Source organism: Mobula hypostoma, chromosome 2 (genome assembly GCF_963921235.1).
Source record: "Mobula hypostoma chromosome 2, sMobHyp1.1, whole genome shotgun sequence".
Classification (NCBI taxonomy): Eukaryota; Metazoa; Chordata; class Chondrichthyes; order Myliobatiformes; family Myliobatidae; genus Mobula; species Mobula hypostoma.
The window spans coordinates 138,015,817-138,040,229 of NC_086098.1; the positions used below are offsets into that span (position 1 = coordinate 138,015,817).

General features: G+C 56.0%; 1 protein-coding gene and 15 non-coding genes across 16 annotated transcripts in view; 1 reads left to right on the forward strand and 15 right to left on the reverse strand.

Moving 5' to 3' along the window:
• The window catches only part of rpf2 (ribosome production factor 2 homolog), a 35,605-nt gene extending 35,403 nt beyond the window's left edge, over positions 1-202 (reverse strand). The window contains exon 1 of the mRNA XM_063072958.1: positions 42-202. Coding sequence (XP_062929028.1) covers positions 42-166 — 125 coding nt within the window. The 5' untranslated portion in view covers positions 167-202. The remainder of the gene's footprint in view (positions 1-41) is intronic.
• An 845-nt stretch (positions 203-1,047) lies between these two features.
• Positions 1,048-1,166, forward strand: LOC134343112 (5S ribosomal RNA). The gene has a single exon (XR_010017157.1). It is a non-coding gene; the product is annotated as a 5S ribosomal RNA (ribosomal RNA).
• Positions 1,167-3,540: 2,374 nt separating this feature from the next.
• Positions 3,541-3,659, reverse strand: LOC134343134 (5S ribosomal RNA). Its single transcript, XR_010017178.1, has one exon. It is a non-coding gene; the product is annotated as a 5S ribosomal RNA (ribosomal RNA).
• Positions 3,660-5,087: 1,428 nt separating this feature from the next.
• On the reverse strand, positions 5,088-5,206 carry LOC134343146 (5S ribosomal RNA). Its single transcript, XR_010017189.1, has one exon. It is a non-coding gene; the product is annotated as a 5S ribosomal RNA (ribosomal RNA).
• Positions 5,207-10,154: 4,948 nt separating this feature from the next.
• Positions 10,155-10,273, reverse strand: LOC134343149 (5S ribosomal RNA). The gene has a single exon (XR_010017192.1). It is a non-coding gene; the product is annotated as a 5S ribosomal RNA (ribosomal RNA).
• A 3,478-nt stretch (positions 10,274-13,751) lies between these two features.
• trnai-aau (transfer RNA isoleucine (anticodon AAU)) lies at positions 13,752-13,825 on the reverse strand. The gene has a single exon. It is a non-coding gene; the product is annotated as a tRNA-Ile (tRNA).
• A 591-nt stretch (positions 13,826-14,416) lies between these two features.
• On the reverse strand, positions 14,417-14,535 carry LOC134343152 (5S ribosomal RNA). Its single transcript, XR_010017194.1, has one exon. It is a non-coding gene; the product is annotated as a 5S ribosomal RNA (ribosomal RNA).
• Positions 14,536-15,829: 1,294 nt separating this feature from the next.
• On the reverse strand, positions 15,830-15,903 carry trnai-aau (transfer RNA isoleucine (anticodon AAU)). The gene has a single exon. It is a non-coding gene; the product is annotated as a tRNA-Ile (tRNA).
• Positions 15,904-16,494: 591 nt separating this feature from the next.
• On the reverse strand, positions 16,495-16,613 carry LOC134343148 (5S ribosomal RNA). Its single transcript, XR_010017191.1, has one exon. It is a non-coding gene; the product is annotated as a 5S ribosomal RNA (ribosomal RNA).
• A 1,270-nt stretch (positions 16,614-17,883) lies between these two features.
• trnai-aau (transfer RNA isoleucine (anticodon AAU)) lies at positions 17,884-17,957 on the reverse strand. Its single transcript has one exon. It is a non-coding gene; the product is annotated as a tRNA-Ile (tRNA).
• Positions 17,958-18,556: 599 nt separating this feature from the next.
• LOC134343164 (5S ribosomal RNA) lies at positions 18,557-18,675 on the reverse strand. The gene has a single exon (XR_010017204.1). It is a non-coding gene; the product is annotated as a 5S ribosomal RNA (ribosomal RNA).
• A 1,306-nt stretch (positions 18,676-19,981) lies between these two features.
• On the reverse strand, positions 19,982-20,055 carry trnai-aau (transfer RNA isoleucine (anticodon AAU)). The gene has a single exon. It is a non-coding gene; the product is annotated as a tRNA-Ile (tRNA).
• Positions 20,056-20,646: 591 nt separating this feature from the next.
• Positions 20,647-20,765, reverse strand: LOC134343118 (5S ribosomal RNA). Its single transcript, XR_010017163.1, has one exon. It is a non-coding gene; the product is annotated as a 5S ribosomal RNA (ribosomal RNA).
• Positions 20,766-22,038: 1,273 nt separating this feature from the next.
• Positions 22,039-22,112, reverse strand: trnai-aau (transfer RNA isoleucine (anticodon AAU)). The gene has a single exon. It is a non-coding gene; the product is annotated as a tRNA-Ile (tRNA).
• A 580-nt stretch (positions 22,113-22,692) lies between these two features.
• Positions 22,693-22,811, reverse strand: LOC134343123 (5S ribosomal RNA). The gene has a single exon (XR_010017168.1). It is a non-coding gene; the product is annotated as a 5S ribosomal RNA (ribosomal RNA).
• Positions 22,812-24,120: 1,309 nt separating this feature from the next.
• Positions 24,121-24,194, reverse strand: trnai-aau (transfer RNA isoleucine (anticodon AAU)). Its single transcript has one exon. It is a non-coding gene; the product is annotated as a tRNA-Ile (tRNA).
• Positions 24,195-24,413: the final 219 nt, after the last annotated feature.

Consider the following 24,413-nt stretch of genomic DNA (forward strand, 5'->3'; position numbering starts at 1 on the left):
CGGTTCTTGATTCCCTCCGGCGGGTTAATTGACGGACCCACCTCGGTGAGGAAACTTTGCAGGCTTGCTTTAGCTGGGTAACTTGACAGGGTTGCTCCGGTGAGGAAAGGCGAATTACCGGCACTCGCTTCAGGCGGAGACTAGGCTTGCTCGGGCCAGATGACATTGGCACGCTGTACCTTGGTGACTTTGCAGACGCTCCCACGCCAAACGGCTGAAAGTTGGAGACTATAAACTACCGGTTCAGCCGAGCGTTAGTTGCCTCTAATAACCAAAGTTGAGGGACACAGGAAAACAGAGAATCAACGGTCCGGATCGTAACATAAACAAGCTAGATTTAAAGGGACCCCGATCCGGACCATGACACTCTGAAGCTGTGCCCTTGGTGCTAGACACCACTACGATAGGAAACATCCTCACCACATCCATTCTATCTCGGCCTTTCAATATTTGATAGCTTTCAATGAGATCGACCCTCGTTCTTCTAAACGCCATCACGTATTGACTCAGAGCCACGAAACTACCATTGCCTGTCTTCTCCCTCGAAGGTGATGTACTATCCAACTTAGGACCCCGTGCTGAATGCATCATCAAGCGACAGAATATCCTTGAACTGCCTCCCAGGTAGGACCTTTTCAAAAGCCTGGCTCGAGTCCAGGTCTACAATGGCAACCTTCTCACCCTCACGAGCATTCCTGTTCACCTCCTCGATAAATTTGTCAGATTGGTTGGTCGGGTACTACCTGCCACTCCGAAAGCCATGGGGAGCATCTTTAACATGTCACTATCTACTGTCCCTTACCGCAGCAGTGTGTGTGTGCTGTAGCGCAGACACTTCAGTCGTTGCTGTTGTGAACAGCAAGCAGCGGAGTGGCCAGTGAATGGTGAGGAGGACGGGTGAGAGAGGAGAGGTGAAAACGGGAGGGGAGAGTGTAGGGTGTGAGTGAAGGGGCGAAGGCAGAGGACTGTAAGAGAGGAGGAGCAGCGTGGGAGCAAGCTGAGAGTGGCTGCATGCCGCTCAAGTGCGGAGAGGAGCGGTGCAGTGGTGCCTACGGCCATACTAGCCTGAAAACGCCCGATCTCGTCTGATCTCGGAAGCTAAGCAGGCTCAGGCCTGGTTAGTACTTGGATGGGAGACCGCCTGGGAATACCAGGTGCCGTAGGCTTTTGCTCCTCTGCCCAGCTGCCCCACCAGGAGGTGCTGTCCTTTTCTTTTTCTCTCTCTCTCTCCCTCTCAGTCATACACTCTGCGCTCTCCGTTTGCCACTCAGCCTGCAAACGCCAGCACTCTGCTGTCAAGGCACAAGAATCTGCTTCTGCTCGGCTACCGGCTCGCTTAGCAGCATGCTTCATCACCTCGACCTGACAGCCGCGCTTCGGCAGTGTGCTTCTGCCGGCTCTCACTCTCAGACAGGCAGGCAGGCAAGCAGATGCAAGGGCACAAGTTTGCTTGCGCTGTGTCCTGCGCTTGCCAACAGCGCCCATTCTCAGCTTTGGCTCTGCCTTTGCCACCTGAGACGCCATCACCAAAGGCGGCAGCTGCTTCCCGCGAGCAAGGTGGTGGATTCGATCGCCATACTGGGTCTGAGCATGACTCTGTAGAAGATGCGTCCTTTGGTCCAGCCACTTCTGGCGCAGCTGCACCTCTCTGGCAGGCTAATGTAGACCAGGGGTGGCGGTGCTGGCCGGCAGGCAGTTGTGCTGACAGATTGCTCCAGCAGAGGAGCAGGCCCTTCGGCCCAACTCTCCCGTGCCCAGCTGTTATTCTCTGCGCTCCGCAGCAGCATGAGACATCGGAGTGAATGAATGACGCTGATTTACACCCACCATTCGACGATTCGCTTTCCAAATGAGATCTAAGCTCGTACAGATGCAGAGGCAGGAAAGTACCATTGCCTGTCTTGTGGCGCCAAGGCGATGTGCAATCCAATTCAGGACCTGGCGCTGAATGCCTCATCAAGCAATAGAACATCCGCGGAGGGTCATGATTCCTGGCCCTATGTCCTGTACCCAAGGAGGGGTCCTGACTCTGTGTTCTGCGTATGTGTCCATGGTTCCATGTACCTGCTCTCCTGAGACCGAGGCTCTGTGTTCCCATGTTCCTCCTCTCCCTAGCCCATGTCATGTCCTTGCCTGGTTCTGGGGTCCAAGCCCGAGGCAAGACCTAGGTACTGGGTCTTTGCCCAGTCTCTGGCTCGGAATCCATACCCTAGCCTCTTCATGTCTCCTCTAGTTCTGGGAGCCGATTCCGAGTCCAAGCCCAGACCCTTGGTCCCAGCCTAGTCGTAGTCCTGAGTCCTTGTCCAGGTCGTTATTTCCTGCTCCTGCCTTGCTCTCCTGGTATCAAACAATAAACTAAATCTAAGTAACCTCACAAGATGTGTCTTGCATTTGGGTCCACCCTTGTTCCCTATGCCCCCGCCACTGTGACACAGAGAGACGTCTCTTTACTATAGAGATAATGAGGATTTCTGTAGACAGTGGGTGGTGGAGATGTGAAATTCATAGCCACGGATGGCTGTGGGTGCAAGGTCAGTGGATATGTTTCAGGCCAAGGTTGATAGGTTCCTGATTAGTGGGGGATTCAAATGGTATGGGGAGATGGTGGGAGAAAAGGAGTTGTGAGTGATAATTAATTAGGCATGATGGGGTTTTTGGAGCAGACTCATTGGGCCAAACGTCCTAACTGCGTTACCATGTCTCATGCTCTTGCGGACAGGAGGGAACAATAGCTGGGCATGGATTAGATGGGCCGAAGGGCCTGTTGATCTGCTGGAGCACTGATGAGTCAACATGCTGACACTTTGTCCTACCTTGGCCCATGGTACTCCTGCCACACAAGTGCATCTGTGCCCGGCCCAGGACTGCTCAGCTACCGCACGCACACGTCAATCTCCTCAGTTGTTGTGCTCGGCAGGGCACCACATCGCAGTGGAGAAAGTGGACGCACTTTGTAGAAGGGTATTCGTGAACCGGAGACAGTTGGACACTGTAGGGATGGAACCCACGACCTTGGCATATTAGCAGCACTCTCGGACCAGCTGAGCGAACCGCCCTCCCAAGGGTAGTGCATCTGCCAATGCCAATCCGACGGCCTGCAGGTGCAACAGGCTCCCCCGAGTGTGTCATGCCAGGCTGTTGAGGGCATCTTGGTCTGTACAGGGCCAGCCAGCTTGTCCGCAGGAAGCAACTGCCGCCTTTGGTGATGCCTGCTCACATGTCAAAAGCAAAGACAGAGCTCAGAATGGGCGTTTTGCACAAGCACAAGACAGAGCCACAAGCAAGTTGGTGCACTTGGATCTTGCTGCCTGCCTGTTTGCTTCACTGAGAGGGAGAGCCGGCAGTAGGAGAGAGCTGAAGCGGGGCTCTCAGGAGGAGGCAATGAAGGATGCTCCTGAGTGCAGCTGGCTGCTGAGCAGTAGGAGATTGTTGTGCTGTGTCGGCAGGGCGCTTGTGTTTGAACGCTGAGTGGCAAATGGAGAGGGAGAGAAAAAGGAAAAGACAGCACCTCCTGGTGGGGCAGTTGGGCAGAGGAGCAAAAGCCTACGGCACCTGGTATTCCCAGGCGGTCTCCCATCCAAGTACTAACCAGGCCTGAGCCTGCTTAGCTTCCGAGATCAGACGAGATCGGGCGTTTTCAGGCTAGTATGGCCGTAGGCACCAGTGCACCGCTCCTCTCCGCACTTGAGCGGCATGCAGCCACTCTCAGCTTGCTCCCACGCTGCTCCTCCTCTCTTACAGTCCTCTGCCTTCGCCCCTTCACTCACACCCTACACTCTCCCCTCCCGTTTTCACCTCTCCTCTCTCACCCGTCCTCCTCACCATTCACTGGCCACTCCGCTGCTTGCTGCTGACATCACTAGCCACCTCACAATCAGTGCTCCTACCCGCACCCCCACACCCCACAAACGCAGACCTCTCGCTGCCCAGGCCGCCACTGCGCTGGCCCTGACGGCCGCCGCATCTCTCTGTCCCCTTCATTCGCTTTTACTCTACCTTCTGCCTGCCAGTGAAGAGATCGCACCCGCTCCAGCCTAGCTATTTAAGACCACCTCAGCTTTGGCAAGCCCGCCGGCCCAGGGGATCACAGCTCCTTTTCTTCCCCTCCTTCGGAAGGGAACTTAGAAACTTGCTAGACCGCCGGCACTAGATGCTGCGGTGACAAACCAATCTGACAAATTTTATCGATGACGCGAACGCCAATGGTCATGAGCGAGAGGCGCTGGACGCTGTCGACCGGCAGTCGAGCCAGGCCTTTGCAAACGTCCCACATGATCAAGGATGTTCTATTGCTTGATGAGGCATTCAGCGCCAGGTCCTGAATTGGATTGCACATCGCCTTGGCGCCACAAGACAGGCAATGGTACTTTCCTGCCTCTGCATCTGTACGAGCTTAGATCTCATTTGGAAAGCGAATCGTCGAATGGTGGGTGTAAATCAGCGTCATTCATTCACTCCGATGTCTCATGCTCCTGCGGAGCGCAGAGAATAACAGCTGGGCACGGGAGAGTTGGGCCGAAGGGCCTGCTCCTCTGCTGGGGCAATCTGTCAGCACAACTGCCTGCCGGCCAGCACCGCCACCCCTGGTCTACATTAGCCTGCCAGAGAGGTGCAGCTGCGCCAGAAGTGGCTGGACCAAAGGACGCATCTTCTACAGAGTCATGCTCAGACCCAGTATGGCGATCGAATCCACCACCTTGCTCGCGGGAAGCAGCTGCCGCCTTTGGTGATGGCGTCTCAGGTGGCAAAGGCAGAGCCAAAGCTGAGAATGGGCGCTGTTGGCAAGCGCAGGACACAGCGCAAGCAAACTTGTGCCCTTGCATCTGCTTGCCTGCCTGCCTGTCTGAGAGTGAGAGCCGGCAGAAGCACACTGCCGAAGCGCGGCTGTCAGGTCGAGGTGATGAAGCATGCTGCTCAGCGAGCCGGTAGCCGAGCAGAAGCAGATTCTTGTGCCTTGACAGCAGAGTGCTTGCGTTTGCAGGCTGAGTGGCAAACGGAGAGCGCAGAGTGTATGACTGAGAGGGAGAGAGAGAGAGAAAAAGAAAAGGACAGCACCTCCTGGTGGGGCAGCTGGGCAGAGGAGCAAAAGCCTACGGCACCTGGTATTCCCAGGCGGTCTCCCATCCAAGTACTAACCAGGCCTGAGCCTGCTTAGCTTCCGAGATCAGACGAGATCGGGCGTTTTCAGGCTAGTATGGCCGTAGGCACCAGTGCACCGCTCCTCTCCGCACTTATCCAACATTCAGCTACTGCCAAGTTGCCAAGAGGCTGCTGCTGTTTCATTCCATTCCTTTGCCTTTGCATCTTACCTTCTGCTTGCAGCCCATTCACTCACAGCCTACTCTCCCCTCCCTCCCATTTTCACCTCTGCGTTCCCACTAGCGCTCCTCACAATTCACTGCTTCAAGCACTCTGCTCCACTGCACTGCTTGCTGCTCACAACAGCAACCGCCTCACAATGCCCGCTCTTACCACACACACTCACCCACTGGCACAGACACACACACCTCTTGCTGCCCACGCCGCCGCTGCATTTGCCCTGACAGCCGCCCCCTCAGACTAGCACCATTCTTTCTCTTTCAATCCTCTTTAGTCTACCTTCTGGCTGCCAGTGCACAAAGTGCAGCCGCTCCAGCGTAGCTATTTAAAACGCCCTTCTGTCACAATGGGGGGCACTGATGGCGGACCCAAATGCAAGACACAGACACTGAAGTACAAGGAACAGGACTTGACTAGAGTAGGGACATGACAGGATATAGACAAGGAGCAGGGACAAGAACGCAGACTTGGGCTTGAACCCCAAGCCAAAGACTGGACAAGGACCCAGAACCTGGGTCTTGCCTCGGGCTCGGGCCCCAGAACCAGGCAAGGACATGACATGACTGCAGGACTGAAGGCTGGAGGCTTGGAGACAGGCTGGGGGTCTGGCGGATGGCGGCTTGGAGACAGGCTGGGGGTCTGGAGGATGGAGGCTTGGAGACAGGCTGGGTGTCTGGAGGATGGAGGCTCGGAGACAGGCTGGGGGTCCAGAGGCTGGAGGCTTGAGAACAGGCTGGGGATCCGGAGGCTGAAGGCTTGAGAACAGGCTGGGGGGCCGGAGGCTGGAGGCTTGGAGACAGGCTGGGGGGCCGGAGGCTGGAGGCTTGGAGACAGGCTGGGATTCCGGAGGCTGGAGGCTTGGAGACAGGCTGGGGGTCTGGAGGCTTGGGTATGGACTCTGAGCCAGAGACTGGGCAAGGATCCAGAGCCTGGGACTTGACTCAGGTTCAGAGTCCAGAACTAGGCGAAGACAAGACGAGGCTACAGGGCTGGACATGGCTTGGGTGAGGAACTCCTAGGTAGGGTGAGACACAAGGACAGGTAAAGGCACATGGACAGGACTCGGATAGGACTGGACTAGGCACAGACTGGACAAGGGCCTTCAGGAGCACAGAGCCTTGGACTAGAAGAGACAGGAGCACGGAACACAGAGCCAGGACCCCTCCTTGGGAACAGGACGTAGGGCCGGGACTCATACACAGAACGCTAAACATGAAGAGACGGATCCCAACACAAGGTGGCAGCAAATGGCCAGACCCACCTAGTGAAGGCGAGGACCTAGAGACAGTTTCCAACACTAGGTAGCGGCAAATGGCATGGACACAGAGAGACAATTCCACACAATGAAAGACAGTTCCTTATCTTGACCTAACAAAACTCCGGTCTTACTCCAGCGGTAAAACTTCAGCGATACGGGCGGGGTATCCAGGCGATGTATCCAGGCAGAGAGTCAGGCGAGGTATTCAGGCAGTGAGCCAGGTGAGGGGGGAAAGACAGAGAGGGGAACAGAACAGTCCAGCAGGGAATCCCTGGTTTGCAGAGGTATTTATGTCTCAGCCCCAAAACGAGAATCATGTGACTACAACAGAAACTGGGGAAAACAAGAAACCCTGGAATAAGGAACTATGAACCGGACCGTGAACTGCAATACGGACTTCACGAACCAGACCATGACACCTTCGTCTCGGTAAGGTTGCCAGCCTATTGGACGATATCTCATTTACTTCCGTTATTGAAGAAAGGCTCCAAGAATAAGGCCAGAACTTAGAAACCTGTGAGACTGACGTCACGAGATGCTGCAGTAAGGGGTAGAATGTAGAAGTATTTGGATAGATAGTGACAGACATGTTAAAGATGCTCCCCATGGCTTTCGGAGTGGCAAGTCATGCCTGACCAACCAATCTGACAAATTTATCGAGGAGGTGAACAGGAATGTTCGTGAGGGTGAGGAGGTTGCCGTTGTAGACCTGGACTCAAGCCAGGCCTTTGAAAAGGTCCTACCTGGGAGGCAGTTCAAGGATATTCTGTCGCTTGATGATGCATTCAGCACGGGGTCCTAAGTTGGATAGTACATCACCTTCGAGGGAGAAGACAGGCAATGGTAGTTTCGTGGCTCTGAGTCAATACATGATGGCGTTTAGAAGAACAAGGGTCGATCTCATTGAAAGCTATCAAATATTGAAAGGCCGAGATAGAATGGATGTGGTGAGGATATTGCCTATCGTAGTGGTGTCTAGCACCAAGGACACGGCGGCAGAGAGACGTCTCTTTACAAAAGAGATAATGAAGATTTCTGTAGGCAATGGCTGGTGGAGATGTGAAATTCATTGCCACAGATGGCTGTGGATGTAAAGTCAGTGGATATGTTTCAGGCCAAGGTTGATAGATTCCTGATTAGTGAGGGATTGAAATGGTATGGAGAGATGACGGGAGAAAAAGAGTTGTGAGGGATAATTAATTAGATTAGATTCAACTTTATTATCATTGGGCCGAGTACGGATACAAAGCCAATGAAATGCAGTTATCTAACCAGAAATGCAAAGAATACTGTTATTTACAAAATAACTGCGAATAAAAGGTAAATGCTATAACACGCAAATATGAAAGTACTGAGACAGTACAATATGGGTGCAATACTGCTTAGCGCTGTGATGTGAGGTTCAGCAGGGTCACAGCCTCAGGGAAGAAGTTCTTCCTGTGCCTGCTGGTGTGGGAGCGGAGGCACCTGTAGTGCCTACTGGATAGGAGGAGAGTAAAAAGTCCATGGTTAGGGTGAGATGCATCCTTGATAATGCTTTTCACCCTCCCAGGCAGCGTTTATGGTAGATGTTCTCAATGGTGGGCAATTGGATGCCGATAATCCGCTGGGCAGTTTTCACCACACGCTGGAGTGCTTTGTGGTTTGATACAGGACAATTGTCATACCACACTGAGATGCAGTTGGTGAGTATGCTCTCAATGGTACAGCAGTAAAAGTTCGTCAGTATCCTGGGACAGAGGTGAGCTTTCTTGATGCTCCGCAGGAAATAAAGGCGCTGTTGCACCTTTTTGACCAGGATGGAGGAGTTCAGGGACCAGCTGAAAGCTTGATACATGCCCCACTACAACTCAATTGATGTAGGTGGGGATGTGAGTGTGGCTCCTAGCATGCCTGAAGTCCACAATGTTCTCCTTGGTCTTCTGGGTGTTAAGGGCCAGGTTGTTGTCAGCACACCATGCAGCCAGGTGCTGGACCTCGTCTCTGTAGGCCGTCTCATCCTCCCCTCTGATCAGGCCAACCACTGTGGTGTCATTTGCGAAATTGATTATGGAGTTTGAACCATGTACAGGAATGCAGTCATAGGTGAAAAGGGAGTACAGGAGAGGGCTCAGCACACAGCCTTGAGGCACGCCAGTGTTCAGGGTGAGAGTGGAGGAGGAGAGGTTGTCTAACTTAACTGATTGGGGTCTGTTAGTCAGAAAGTCCAAGGTCCAATTGCAGAGGGATGAGCTGATACCAAGCTGAAGAATTTGGCGATCAACTTGGAGGGGATCACAGTATTGAATGCCGAATTAAAGTCAATGAACAGCATTCTGATGTAAGAGTTGGGGCTATCCAGGTGGGTCAGGGCAGAGTGAAGTGCCGTGGAGATGGCATCCTCTGATGACCTGTTGGTGCGGTAGGCAAATTGATGGGGGTCCAGGGTAGTGGGCAGACAGGATTTCAGATGTGATAGGACCAGTCTGTCAAAGCACTTTGCAATGATGGGGGTGAGTGCAACTGGGTGGAAGTCATTCAGGCCCGTGGCAGTGGAATGCTTCAGCACTGGCACAATGGTGGTAATCTTGAAGCTTGTGGGGACAACTGCCTGGGCCAGGGACAGATTGAAAATATCCGTGAAGACCTTGGCCAACTGCCCTGCCCAATTAGCCATGATGGGGTTTTTGGAGCAGACTCGTTGGGCTCAATGACCCAACTGAGTTTCCACATTTCATGCTCTAGGGGCCAGGAGGGAACAATAGCTGGGCATGGATTAGATGGGCCGAAGGACCTGTTGATCTGCTAGAGCACTCGATGAGTCAACATGCTGACACTTTGTCCTACCTTGGCTCATGGTACTCCTGCCACACAAGTACATCTGTGCCCGGCCCAGGACTGCGCAGCTACCGCACGCACACATCAATCTCCTCAGTTGTTGTGCTCGGCAGGGCACCACATCACAGTGCAGAAAGTGGACGCACTTTGTAGTAAGGCACTCGCGAACCCTTTCCTACAGTCAGTTCTCCCGCTTGCGTGAGAGCAGCTGCCGGCTAAAGGAAACACTTGGACACTATGGGGATGGAACCCAAGAGCTTGCATGTTAGCAGCACACTCTGACCAACTGGGCGAACCGTCCTCCCGAGTGTGAGTGCATCTGCCATTGCCAATCCGACGGCCTGCAGGTGGAACGGGCTCCCCCGAGTGTGTCATGCCAGGCTGTTGAGGGCATCTTGGTCTGTACAGGGCCAGCCAGCTTGTTCGCAGGAAGCAACTGCTGCCATTGGTGATGCCTGCTTAGATATCAAAGGCAAAGACAGAGCTCAGAATGGGCGTTTTGCACAGCACTTGGATCTTGCTGCCTGCCTGTTTGCTTGGCTGAGAGGGAGAGCCGGCAGTAGGAGAGAGCTGAAGCGGGGCTCTCAGGAGGAGGCAATGAAGGACGCTCCTGAGTGCGGCTGGCTGCTGAGCAGGAGGAGATTGTTGTGCTGTGTCGGCAGGGCGCTTGTGTTTGAACGCTGAGTGGCAAATGGAGGGGGAGAGAAAATAAATAAAGAGCGAGCGCCCCCTGGTGGGGACAGATCAGGAGAGGACAAAAAGCCTACGGCACCTGGTATTCCTAGGCGGTCTCCTATCCAAGTACTAACCAGGCCTGAGCCTGCTTAGCTTCCGAGATCAGACGAGATCGGGCGTTTTCAGGCTCGTGTGGCCGTGGGCACCAGTGCACCGCTCCTCTCCGCACTTCACCGGCACGAAGCCACTCTCAGCTTGCTCTCACGCTGTTCCTCTTTTCTTACACTCTGCCTTCGCCTCTTACCTTCCGCTTGCAGCCCCTTCACTCACACCCTAAGCTCTTCCCTTGTTGCTAGGACGTGGCTGGGGACGAACCCAAGTGCAGGACACAGGTGCCGAAACAGAGTCATTCGGCGTCAGCACCACCGCGAACGGGGAACCGGTATTCAGGAGAGTCTTTAAACAGAGAAAAGGTTCACGTAGAGTATCCAGGGAACGATGTGGAATTTAGAACTGGCAGTTCTCAGGAATCAGGAACCGAGGTTTACCCACACTAGAGCCGACCACTAAGATTCGAAACTCGATGGAGTACCTCGCTACGATCCACGAACCCTGACAAAGAGTCTGCAAGCGTCTTGCGGCATCCTTATTGCGAATGGGCTGTTCGAAGACATGTCTCATTTCAGAGACGAAGGAGGGGAAGGAGGAACAAACCTCTGGTCGGTTACCCCATATCGTGGTGGCCCATGCCAAGGCATCCCCTCGAAACAGCCCCATGATGTACGCCATCTTTGATCTATCCGAAGTTTACGTACGTGGCTGTAAATCAAAGACCAAGGAGTATTGTAACAGAACAGCCCAGCCAAATATGGACCCAGCGACACAGGCACTGTCGTTTAACTCTCGCCAACCTGGGTTCCCTCCTGTTGAATGCCCCCCCCCCGCCTCCGCAGCACCCGCCAGTGCCGTCCATAGTCTGGGAAAGCCTTTTTGGTCGCCGGTCCGGTCCGTGAACTCCGCATTCTGGTTCACGGTCCGGTCCGTCCGTTGATTCCTTATTCCGGGGTTTCCATTGGGTGCCTTAATAGAGGCACCTGATTCTCGTTTTGGGCTGGACTGTTCCGCTCCCTTCTGCTTCCTTCTGAACCTTCGCCTGCAACCTCGTCAGTATCCCCATCAAGTTCGACCGCCGGAGTGAGACCGGGGCCTTGCCAAACCAAGATAAGGAACTATGTTGTTGAGTTTGGAACTGTCTCTTTGTGTCCCCGTGTTTAGTGTCCGTGTTCTATGTACGACACCCGGCCCTACGTCCTGTTCCCAAGGAGGAGTCCTAACTCTGTGTTCCCTGTTCCTGTGCTCAAGTCCAAGGCTCTGTGTTCCTGTATTCCTGTGTTCCAAGACCAAGTCCAGGTGCCGTGTTCCAGCCCTGTCCAAGTCTGAGCTTCGCGTCCTCATCCAGTTCTGGTGCCCCGTCCAGCCCGGTGCTGGAGATTCCTCGTCCTGTGCTGGATCGTCCCCATCCGAATCCTCGGCAGTTTACCTCGGCAGTCATCCCGGCCCTGCGTCCTACAAAGCGTCCCGGCCCTGCGTCCTGTTCCCAAGGAGGACTCCTGACTCTGTTCCCTGTTCCTGTGCTCAAGTCCAAAGCCCTGTGTTCCTATATTTCTTTGTTCCAAGACCAAGTCCAGGTGCCGTGTTCCAGCCCTGTCCAAGTCTGAGCTTCGCGTCTTCATCCAGTTCCGGTACCTCGCCCAGCCCGGTGCTGGAGATTCCTCGTCCAGTGCTGGATCGTCCCCAACCGAATGCTCGGCAGTCATCCCAGCCCTGCGTCCCAGAAAGCATCCCAGCCCTGCGTCCAAGAAAGGGTCCCGGCCCTGTGTCCGCGAAAGGGTCCCGGCCCTGTGTCCTAGGAAGGGTCCCGGCCCTGCGCTTCAAGGAGGAGTCCCGGCTCCGTACCCAAGGGCCTAACCACGCCGAGCCAAACCTCAACCAACAGCCACGTCCTGCGCTGGAGGTTCCTCATCCTGTCCTTGCCAAGATCCTAGTTCTGAGTCCTATCCTAGACCCGGGTTCCGGCTCCGAGTCAAGACCCAGGTTCCGAGTGCCAACCAAGAGCCAGGTTCCGGGTGCTTGTCCCGGCTCTGGTTCCGGAGTTTCATGGTTCTAGTCCAGGCTCCTTGTTCCAAGTTCCACGTCCGGGTACCGTGCTCCTAATCCAAGTCCGAGCCCAGTCCCCGAAAGTAGTCTAGACCAGGGCCTGTGTCCGTGTCCAGTGCGCTTCTTCCCGCTGACGCTTCGCTTAGCGCAAGATAGGCAGTTTTCCTTCACTACATCGACGACTGCATTGGCGCTGCTTCCTGCACGCATGCTGACCTCGTTGACTTCTTTAACTTTCCCTCCAACGTTCACCCTGCCCTCAAGTTTACCCGGTCCATTTCCGATACTTCCCTCCCCTTTATAGATCTTTCTGTCTGTATCTCTAGAGACAGCTTATCTACTGATGTCTACTATAAGCCTACTGACTCTCACAGCTATCTGGACTATTCCTCTTCTCACCCTGTCTCTTGCAAAAATGCCATCCCCTTCTCGCAACTCCTTCGTCTCCGCCGCATGTGCTCTCAGGATGAGGCTTTTCATTCCAGGACGAGGGAGATGTCCTCCTTTTTTAAAGAAAGGGGCTTCCCTTTCTCCACCATAAACTCTGCTCTCAAACGCATCTCCCCCATTTCACGCACATCTGCTCTCACTCCATCCTCCCGTCACCCCACGAGGAATAGGGTTCCCCTCATGGTTCCTCTCACTCCATCCTCACCTACCACCCCACCAGCCCCCGAGTCAACATATTATTCTCCGTAACTTCCGCCACCTCCAACGGGATCCCACCACTAAGCACATCTTTCCCTGACCCCCCACCCCCCGCGCAACCCCGCTTTCCGTAGGGATCGCTCCCTACGCGACTCCCTTGTCCATTCGTCCCCCCATCCCTCCCCACTAATCTCCCTCCTGGCACTTATCCTTGTAAGCGGAACAAGTGCTACACATGCCCTTACACTTCCTCCCTTACCACCATTCAGGGCTCCAGAGAGTCCTTCCAGGTGAGGCGACACTTCACCTGTAAGTCGGCTGGGGTGATATACTGCGTCCAGTGCTCCCGATGTGGCCTTCTATATATTGGCGAGACCCGACGCAGACTGGGAGACCGTTTTGCTGAACACCTACGCTCTGTCCGCCAGAGAGAGAAGGATCTCCCAACGGCCACACAAAGTTGAGGAGTAGTTCGTTAAGAGAGGCTGGTGGATATGCGAAATTGATTGCCACGGACGCCTAGCGATACAATGTCGGTGGGTATGTTTCAGGCGAACGTTGATGGCTTCCTGATCAGCAACGGCTTCAAGTAGAGAGGGTGGCATAATTAACCGTCCCAAGGTGGGTGCAAAAGTGCCTCATTCATTCAGTCCCATGTCTCATGCTGCTGCAGGGCGGGGAGAATGGCAGCTGCGCACGGACTAGATGGGCCGAAGGGCCTGCTCACTCTGTCAGCGCAACTGGCTGCCGGCCAGCACAGCCACCGCTGCCAGAGAAGTGCAACTGCGCCAAAAGTGGCTGGACCAAAGGATAGTGGACGACGGAAGCACCTTCTACAGAGTCGTGCACAGAGCCCGGGCCGGCTGAAGGGAATGCGTGGACAGTATGGGGATCGAACCCACGACCTTGGCGTTATTAGCACCACGCTCTGACCAACTGAGCTAACCGTCCTCGCCTGGCTGGGGCGCGGCTACCTATTGCCAGTCCGGCGGCCTGCAGATGAACGGGCTGGTCCGACTCAGCCATGACAAGCTCTTGAGAGCAGCTTGTGCCGCACAGGGCCAGCCGGCTTGGCCGCGCGAAGCAGCTGCCGCCTTTGGTGATGCCTGCTCAGGTGGCAAAGGCGGAGCCGAAGCTGAGAATGGGCGCTGTTCGCAAGCGCAGGACACAGCGCAAGCAAGCTTGGGTGCCCTTGCGTCTGGCTGCCTGACTGGCTGAGAGTGAGAGCCGGCAGCAGCTCGCTGCCGAAGCGCGGCTGTCAGGGCCAGGTGATGAAGCATGCTGCTAAGCGCAGCCGGCAGCCGAGCAAAAGCAGATTCTTGTGCTTTGACAGCAGAGTGCTGGCGTTTGCAGGCTGAGTGGCAAACGGAGAGCGCAGAGTGTGTGTGTGTGTGTGTGTGTGTGTGTGTGTGTGTGTGTGTGTGTGTGTGTGTGTGTGTGTGAGAGAGAGAGAGAGAGAGAGAGAGAGAGAGAGAGAGAGAGAGAGAGAGAGAAAAGAAAAGGACAGCACCTCCTGGTGGGGCAGCTGGGCAGAGGAGCAAAAGCCTACGGCACCTGGTATTCCCAGGCGGTCTCCCATCCAAGTACTAACCAGGCCTGAGCCTGCTTAGCTTCCGAGATCAGACGAGATCGGGCGTTTTCAGGCTAGTATGGCCGTAGGCACCAGTGCACCGCTCCTCTCCGCACTTGAGCGGCATGCAGCCACTCTCAGCTTGCTCCCACGCTGCTCGTCCTCTCTTACAGTCCTCTGCCTTCGCCCCTTCACTCACACCCTACACTCTCCCCTCCCGTTTTCACCTCTCCTCTCTCACCCGTCCTCCTCACCATTCACTGGCCACTCCGCTGCTTGCTGCTGACATCACTAGCCACCTCACAATCAGTGCTCCTACCCGCACCCCCACACCCCACAAACGCAGACCTCTCGCTGCCCAGGCCGCCACTGCGCTGGCCCTGACGGCCGCCGCATCTCTCTTTCCCCTTCATTCGCTTTTACTCTACCTTCTGCCTACCAGTGAAGAGATCGCACCCGCTCCAGCCGAGCTATTTAAGACCACCTCAGCTTTGGCAAGCCCGCCGGCCCAGGGGATCACAGCTCCTTTTCTTCGCTTACTTCGGAAGGGAACTTAGAAACTTGCCAGACCGCCGGCACGAGATGCTGCGGTGACAAACCAATCTGACAAATGTTATCGATGACGCGAACGCCAATGGTCATGAGCGAGAGGCGCTGGACGCTGTCGACCGGCAGTCGAGCCAGGCCTTTGCAAACGTCCCACCTCTTCAAGCAGGTTCTTTCGCTTGATGAGGCATTCAGCGCCAGGTCCTGAATTGGATTTCACATCGCCTTGGCGGCACAAGACAGGCAGTGGCAGTTTCGTGGCTCTGCGTCTGTTCGAGCTTCGATCTCATTGCAATCTATCAAATATTGAAAGGCCGAGATAGGATGCATGTGCTGAGGATGTTTCCTGCCGCAGGCATGTGCAGCAGCTGAGGCCTCAGCCTCAGTCAGACGTCTCTTTGGAACAGAGTTGAGGAGTAGTTCGTTAAGAGAGGCTGGTGGATATGCGAAATTGATTGCCACGGACGCCTAGCGATACAATGTCGGTGGGTATGTTTCAGGCGAACGTTGATGGCTTCCTGATCAGCAACGGCTTCAAGTAGAGAGGGTGGCATAATTAACCGTCCCAAGGTGGGTGTAAATGAGCGTCATTCATTCACTCCGATGTCTCATGCTGCTGCGGAGCGCAGAGAATAACAGCTGGGCACGGGAGAGTTGGGCCGAAGGGCCTGCTCCTCTGCTGGAGCAATCTGTCAGCACAACTGCCTGCCGGCCAGCACCGCCACCCCTGGTCTACATTAGCCTGCCAGAGAGGTGCAGCTGCGCCAGAAGTGGCTGGACCAAAGGACGCATCTTCTACAGAGTCGTGCACAGAGCCCGGGCCGGCTAAAGGGAATGCGTGGACAGTATGGGGATCGAACCCACGACCTTGGCGTTATTAGCACCACGCTCTGACCAACTGAGCTAACCGTCCTCGCCTGGCTGGGGCGCGGCTACCTATTGCCAGTCCGGCGGCCTGCAGATGAACGGGCTGGTCCGACTCAGCCATGACAAGCTCTTGAGAGCAGCTTGTGCCGCACAGGGCCAGCCGGCTTGGCCGCGCGAAGCAGCTGCCGCCTTTGGTGATGCCTGCTCAGGTGGCAAAGGCGGAGCCGAAGCTGAGAATGGGCGCTGTTCGCAAGCGCAGGACACAGCGCAAGCAAGCTTGGGTGCCCTTGCGTCTGGCTGCCTGACTGGCTGAGAGTGAGAGCCGGCAGCAGCTCGCTGCCGAAGCGCGGCTGTCAGGGCCAGGTGATGAAGCATGCTGCTAAGCGCAGCCGGCAGCCGAGCAAAAGCAGATTCTTGTGCTTTGACAGCAGAGTGCTGGCGTTTGCAGGCTGAGTGGCAAACGGAGAGCGCAGAGTGTATGTGTGTGTGTGTGTGTGTGTGTGTGTGTGTCTGTGTGTGTGTGTGTGTGTGTGAGAGAGAGAGAGAGAGAGATGGAGAGAGAGAGAGAGAGAGAGAGAGAGAGAGAGAAAAGAAAAAGACAGCACCTCCTGGTGGGGCAGTTGGGCAGAGGAGCAAAAGCCTACGGCACCTGGTATTCCCAGGCGGTCTCCCATCCAAGTGCTAACCAGGCCTGAGCCTGCTTAGCTTCCGAGATCAGACGAGATCGGGCGTTTTCAGGCTAGTATGGCCGTAGGCACCAGTGCACCGCTCCTCTCCGCACTTGAGCGGCATGCAGCCACTCTCAGCTTGCTCCCACGCTGCTCGTCCTCTCTTACAGTCCTCTGCCTTCGCCCCTTCACTCACACCCTACACTCTCCCCTCCCGTTTTCACCTCTCCTCTCTCACCCGTCCTCCTCACCATTCACTGGCCACTCCGCTGCTTGCTGCTGACATCACTAGCCACCTCACAATCAGTGCTCCTACCCCCCCCCCCCACCCCCACCCCCACAGACCTCTCGCTGCCCAGGCCACCGCATCTCTCTTTCCCCTTTATTCGCTTTTACTCTACCTTCTGCCTGCCAGTGAAGAGATCGCACCCGCTCCAGCCTCGCTATTTAAGACCACCTCAGCTTTGGCAAGCCCGCCGGCCCAGGGGATCACAGCTCCTTTTCTTCCCCTACTTCGGAAGGGAACTTAGAAACTTGCTAGACCGCCGGCACGAGATGCTGCGGTGACAAACCAATCTGACAAATGTTATCGATGACGCGAACGCCAATGGTCATGAGCGAGAGGCGCTGGACGCTGTCGACCGGCAGTCGAGCCAGGCCTTTGCAAACGTCCCACCTCTTCAAGCAGGTTCTTTCGCTTGATGAGGCATTCAGCGCCAGGTCCTGAATTGGATTTCACATCGCCTTGGCGGCACAAGACAGGCAGTGGCAGTTTCGTGGCTCTGCGTCTGTTCGAGCTTCGATCTCATTGCAATCTATCAAATATTGAAATGCCGAGATAGGATGCATGTGCTGAGGATGTTTCCTGCCGCAGGCATGTGCAGCAGCTGAGGCCTCAGCCTCAGTCAGACGTCTCTTTGGAACAGAGTTGAGGAGTAGTTCGTTAAGAGAGGCTGGTGGATATGCGAAATTGATTGCCGCGGACGCCTAGCGATACAATGTCGGTGGGTATGTTTCAGGCGAACGTTGATGGCTTCCTGATCAGCAACGGCTTCAAGTAGAGAGGGTGGCATAATTAACCGTCCCAAGGTGGGTGTAAATGAGCGTCATTCATTCACTCCGATGTCTCATGCTGCTGCGGAGCGCAGAGAATAACAGCTGGGCACGGGAGAGTTGGGCCGAAGGGCCTGCTCCTCTGCTGGAGCAATCTGTCAGCACAACTGCCTGCCGGCCAGCACCGCCACCCCTGGTCTACATTAGCCTGCCAGAGAGGTGCAGCTGCGCCAGAAGTGGCTGGACCAAAGGACGCATCTTCTACAGAGTCATGCTCAGAGCCCGGGCCGGCTAAAGGGAATGCGTGGACAGTATGGGGATCGAACCCACGACCTTGGCGTTATTAGCACCACGCTCTGACCAACTGAGCTAACCGTCCTCGCCTGGCTGGGGCGCGGCTACCTATTGCCAGTCCGGCGGCCTGCAGATGAACGGGCTGGTCCGACTCAGCCATGACAAGCTCTTGAGAGCAGCTTGTGCCGCACAGGGCCAGCCGGCTTGGCCGCGCGAAGCAGCTGCCGCCTTTGGTGATGGCGTCTCAGGTGGCAAAGGCAGAGCCAAAGCTGAGAATGGGCGCTGTTGGCAAGCGCAGGACACAGCGCAAGCAAACTTGTGCCCTTGCATCTGCTTGCCTGCCTGCCTGTCTGAGAGTGAGAGCCGGCAGAAGCACACTGCCGAAGCGCGGCTGTCAGGTCGAGGTGATGAAGCATGCTGCTAAGCGAGCCGGTAGCCGAGCAGAAGCAGATTCTTGTGCCTTGACAGCAGAGTGCTTGCGTTTGCAGGCTGACTGGCGATCGGAGAGCGCAGAGTGTGTGTGTGTGTGTGTGTGTGTGTGTGTGTGTGTGTGTGTGTGTGTGTGTGTGTGTGTGTGTGAGAGAGAGAGAGAGAGAGAGAGGAGAGAGAGAGAGAGAGAGAGAGAGAGAGAGAGAAAAGAAAAAGACAGCACCTCCTGGTGGGGCAGTTGGGCAGAGGAGCAAAAGCCTACGGCACCTGGTATTCCCAGGCGGTCTCCCATCCAAGTACTAACCAGGCCTGAGCCTGCTTAGCTTCCGAGATCAGACGAGATCGGGCGTTTTCAGGCTAGTATGGCCGTAGGCACCAGTGCACCGCTCCTCTCCGCACTTGAGCGGCATGCAGCCACTCTCAGCTTGCTCCCACGCTGCTCGTCCTCTCTTACAGTCCTCTGCCTTCGCCCCTTCACTCACACCCTACACTCTCCCCTCCCGTTTTCACCTCTCCTCTCTCACCCGTCCTCCTCACCATTCACTGGCCACTCCGCTGCTTGCTGCTGACATCACTAGCCACCTCACAATCAGTGCTCCTACCCGCACCCCCACACCCCACAAACGCAGACCTCTCGCTGCCCAGGCCGCCACTGCGCTGGCCCTGACGGCCGCCGCATCTCTCTGTCCCCTTCATTCGCTTTTACTCTACCTTCTGCCTGCCAGTGAACAGATCGCACCCGCTCCAGCCGAGCTATTTAAGACCACCTCAGCTTTGGCAAGCCCGCCGGCCCAGGGGATCACAGCTCCTTTTCTTCCCCTCCTTCGGAAGGGAACTTAGAAACTTGCTAGACCGCCGGCACGAGATGCTGCGGTGACAAACCAATCTGACAAATGTTATCGATGACGCGAACGCCAATGGTCATGAGCGAGAGGCGCTGGACGCTGTCGACCGGCAGTCGAGCCAGGCCTTTGCAAACGTCCCACATGATCAAGGATGTTCTATTGCTTGATGAGGCATTCAGCCCCAGGTCCTGAATTGGATTGCACATCGCCTTGGCGCCACAAGACAGGCAATGGTACTTTCCTGCCTCTGCATCTGTACGAGCTTAGATCTCATTTGGAAAGCGAATATTGAAAGGCCGAGATAGGATGCATGTGCTGAGGATGTTTCCTGCCGCAGGCATGTGCAGCAGCTGAGGCCTCAGCCTCAGTCAGACGTCTCTTTGGAACAGAGTTGAGGAGTAGTCCGTTAAGAGAGGCTGGTGGATATGCGAAATTGATTGCCACGGACGCCTAGCGATACAATGTCGGTGGGTATGTTTCAGGCGAACGTTGATGGCTTCCTGATCAGCAACGGCTTCAAGTAGAGAGGGTGGCATAATTAACCGTCCCATGGTGGGTGTAAATCAGCGTCATTCATTCACTCCGATGTCTCATGCTGCTGCGGAGCGCAGAGAATAACAGCTGGGCACGGGAGAGTTGGGCCGAAGGGCCTGCTCCTCTGCTGGAGCAATCTGTCAGCACAACTGCCTGCCGGCCAGCACCGCCACCCCTGGTCTACATTAGCCTGCCAGAGAAGTGCAACTGCGCCAAAAGTGGCTGGACCAAAGGATAGTGGACGACGGAAGCACCTTCTACAGAGTCGTGCACAGAGCCCGGGCCGGCTGAAGGGAATGCGTGGACAGTATGGGGATCGAACCCACGACCTTGGCGTTATTAGCACCACGCTCTGACCAACTGAGCTAACCGTCCTCGCCTGGCTGGGGCGCGGCTACCTATTGCCAGTCCGGCGGCCTGCAGATGAACGGGCTGGTCCGACTCAGCCATGACAAGCTCTTGAGAGCAGCTTGTGCCGCACAGGGCCAGCCGGCTTGGCCGCGCGAAGCAGCTGCCGCCTTTGGTGATGCCTGCTCAGGTGGCAAAGGCAGAGCCAAAGCTGAGAATGGGCGCTGTTGGCAAGCGCAGGACACAGCGCAAGCAAACTTGTGCCCTTGCATCTGCTTGCCTGCCTGACTGGCTGAGAGTGAGAGCCGGCAGCAGCTCGCTGCCGAAGCGCGGCTGTCAGGGCCAGGTGATGAAGCATGCTGCTAAGCGCAGCCGGCAGCCGAGCAAAAGCAGATTCTTGTGCTTTGACAGCAGAGTGCTGGCGTTTGCAGGCTGAGTGGCAAACGGAGAGCGCAGAGTGTGTGTGTGTGTGTGTGTGTGTGTGTGTGTGTGTGTGTGTGTGTGTGTGTGTGTGTGTGAGAGAGAGAGAGAGAGAGAGAGAGAGAGAGAGAGAGAGAGAGAGAGAGAGAAAAGAAAAAGACAGCACCTCCTGGTGGGGCAGTTGGGCAGAGGAGCAAAAGCCTACGGCACCTGGTATTCCCAGGCGGTCTCCCATCCAAGTACTAACCAGGCCTGAGCCTGCTTAGCTTCCGAGATCAGACGAGATCGGGCGTTTTCAGGCTAGTATGGCCGTAGGCACCAGTGCACCGCTCCTCTCCGCACTTGAGCGGCATGCAGCCACTCTCAGCTTGCTCCCACGCTGCTCGTCCTCTCTTACAGTCCTCTGCCTTCGCCCCTTCACTCACACCCTACACTCTCCCCTCCCGTTTTCACCTCTCCTCTCTCACCCGTCCTCCTCACCATTCACTGGCCACTCCGCTGCTTGCTGCTGACATCACTAGCCACCTCACAATCAGTGCTCCTACCCCCCCCCCCACCCCCACCCCCACAGACCTCTCGCTGCCCAGGCCACCGCATCTCTCTTTCCCCTTCATTCGCTTTTACTCTACCTTCTGCCTACCAGTGAAGAGATCGCACCCGCTCCAGCCGAGCTATTTAAGACCACCTCAGCTTTGGCAAGCCCGCCGGCCCAGGGGATCACAGCTCCTTTTCTTCGCTTACTTCGGAAGGGAACTTAGAAACTTGTCAGACCGCCGGCACTAGATGCTGCGGTGACAAACCGATCTGACAAATTTTATCCAGGAGGCGAACAGGAATGGTCATGAGCGAGAGGCGCTGGACGCTGTCGACCGGCAGTCGAGCCAGGCCTTTGCAAACGTCCCACCTCTTCAAGCAGGTTCTTTCGCTTGATGAGGCATTCAGCGCCAGGTCCTGAATTGGATTTCACATCGCCTTGGCGGCACAAGACAGGCAGTGGCAGTTTCGTGGCTCTGCGTCTGTTCGAGCTTCGATCTCATTGCAATCTATCAAATATTGAAAGGCCGAGATAGGATGCATGTGCTGAGGATGTTTCCTGCCGCAGGCATGTGCAGCAGCTGAGGCCTCAGCCTCAGTCAGACGTCTCTTTGGAACAGAGTTGAGGAGTAGTTCGTTAAGAGAGGCTGCTGGATATGCGAAATTGATTGCCACGGACGCCTAGCGATACAATGTCGGTGGGTATGTTTCAGGCGAACGTTGATGGCTTCCTGATCAGCAACGGCTTCAAGTAGAGAGGGTGGCATAATTAACCGTCCCAAGGTGGGTGCAAAAGTGCCTCATTCATTCAGTCCCATGTCTCATGCTGCTGCAGGGCGCAGAGAATAACAGCTGGGCACGGGAGAGTTGGGCCGAAGGGCCTGCTCCTCTGCTGGAGCAATCTGTCAGCACAACTGCCTGCCGGCCAGCACCGCCACCCCTGGTCTACATTAGCCTGCCAGAGAGGTGCAGCTGCGCCAGAAGTGGCTGGACCAAAGGACGGAAGCACCTTCTACAGAGTCGTGCACAGAGCCCGGGCCGGCTAAAGGGAATGCGTGGACAGTATGGGGATCGAACCCACGACCTTGGCGTTATTAGCACCACGCTCTGACCAACTGAGCTAACCGTCCTCGCCTGGCTGGGGCGCGGCTACCTATTGCCAGTCCGGCGGCCTGCAGATGAACGGGCTGGTCCGACTCAGCCATGACAAGCTCTTGAGAGCAGCTTGTGCCGCACAGGGCCAGCCGGCTTGGCCGCGGGAAGCAGCTGCCGCCTTTGGTGATGGCGTCTCAGGTGGCAAAGGCAGAGCCAAAGCTGAGAATGGGCGCTGTTGGCAAGCGCAGGACACAGCGCAAGCAAACTTGTGCCCTTGCATCTGCTTGCCTGCCTGCCTGTCTGAGAGTGAGAGCCGGCAGAAGCACACTGCCGAAGCGCGGCTGTCAGGTCGAGGTGATGAAGCATGCTGCTAAGCGAGCCGGTAGCCGAGCAGAAGCAGATTCTTGTGCCTTGACAGCAGAGTGCTTGCGTTTGCAGGCTGATTGGCGATCGGAAAGCGCAGAGTGTGTGTGTGTGTGTGTGTGTGTGTGTGTGTGTGTGTGTGTGTGTGTGTGTGTGTGAGAGAGAGAGAGAGAGAGAGAGAGAGAGAGAGAGAGAGAGAGAGAAAAGAAAAAGACAGCACCTCCTGGTGGGGCAGTTGGGCAGAGGAGCAAAAGCCTACGGCACCTGGTATTCCCAGGCGGTCTCCCATCCAAGTACTAACCAGGCCTGAGCCTGCTTAGCTTCCGAGATCAGACGAGATCGGGCGTTTTCAGGCTAGTATGGCCGTAGGCACCAGTGCACCGCTCCTCTCCGCACTTGAGCGGCATGCAGCCACTCTCAGCTTGCTCCCACGCTGCTCGTCCTCTCTTACAGTCCTCTGCCTTCGCCCCTTCACTCACACCCTACACTCTCCCCTCCCGTTTTCACCTCTCCTCTCTCACCCGTCCTCCTCACCATTCACTGGCCACTCCGCTGCTTGCTGCTGACATCACTAGCCACCTCACAATCAGTGCTCCTACCCGCACCCCCACACCCCACAAACGCAGACCTCTCGCTGCCCAGGCCGCCACTGCGCTGGCCCTGACGGCCGCCGCATCTCTCTGTCCCCTTCATTCGCTTTTACTCTACCTTCTGCCTGCCAGTGAAGAGATCGCACCCGCTCCAGCCTAGCTATTTAAGACCACCTCAGCTTTGGCAAGCCCGCCGGCCCAGGGGATCACAGCTCCTTTTCTTCCCCTCCTTCGGAAGGGAACTTAGAAACTTGCTAGACCGCCGGCACGAGATGCTGCGGTGACAAACCAATCTGACAAATTTTATCCAGGAGGCGAACAGGAATGGTCATGAGCGAGAGGCGCTGGACGCTGTCGACCGGCAGTCGAGCCAGGCCTTTGCAAACGTCCCACCTCTTCAAGCAGGTTCTTTCGCTTGATGAGGCATTCAGCGCCAGGTCCTGAATTGGATTTCACATCGCCTTGGCGGCACAAGACAGGCAGTGGCAGTTTCGTGGCTCTGCGTCTGTTCGAGCTTCGATCTCATTGCAATCTATCAAATATTGAAAGGCCGAGATAGGATGCATGTGCTGAGGATGTTTCCTGCCGCAGGCATGTGCAGCAGCTGAGGCCTCAGCCTCAGTCAGACGTCTCTTTGGAACAGAGTTGAGGAGTAGTTCGTTAAGAGAGGCTGGTGGATATGCGAAATTGATTGCCACGGACGCCTAGCGATACAATGTCGGTGGGTATGTTTCAGGCGAACGTTGATGGCTTCCTGATCAGCAACGGCTTCAAGTAGAGAGGGTGGCATAATTAACCGTCCCAAGGTGGGGTGTAAATCAGCGTCATTCATTCACTCCGATGTCTCATGCTGCTGCGGAGCGCAGAGAATAACAGCTGGGCACGGGAGAGTTGGGCCGAAGGGCCTGCTCCTCTGCTGGAGCAATCTGTCAGCACAACTGCCTGCCGGCCAGCACCGCCACCCCTGGTCTACATTAGCCTGCCAGAGAAGTGCAACTGCGCCAAAAGTGGCTGGACCAAAGGATAGTGGACGACGGAAGCACCTTCTACAGAGTCGTGCACAGAGCCCGGGCCGGCTAAAGGGAATGCGTGGACAGTATGGGGATCGAACCCACGACCTTGGCGTTATTAGCACCACGCTCTGACCAACTGAGCTAACCGTCCTCGCCTGGCTGGGGCGCGGCTACCTATTGCCAGTCCGGCGGCCTGCAGATGAACGGGCTGGTCCGACTCAGCCATGACAAGCTCTTGAGAGCAGCTTGTGCCGCACAGGGCCAGCCGGCTTGGCCGCGCGAAGCAGCTGCCGCCTTTGGTGATGCCTGCTCAGGTGGCAAAGGCAGAGCCAAAGCTGAGAATGGGCGCTGTTGGCAAGCGCAGGACACA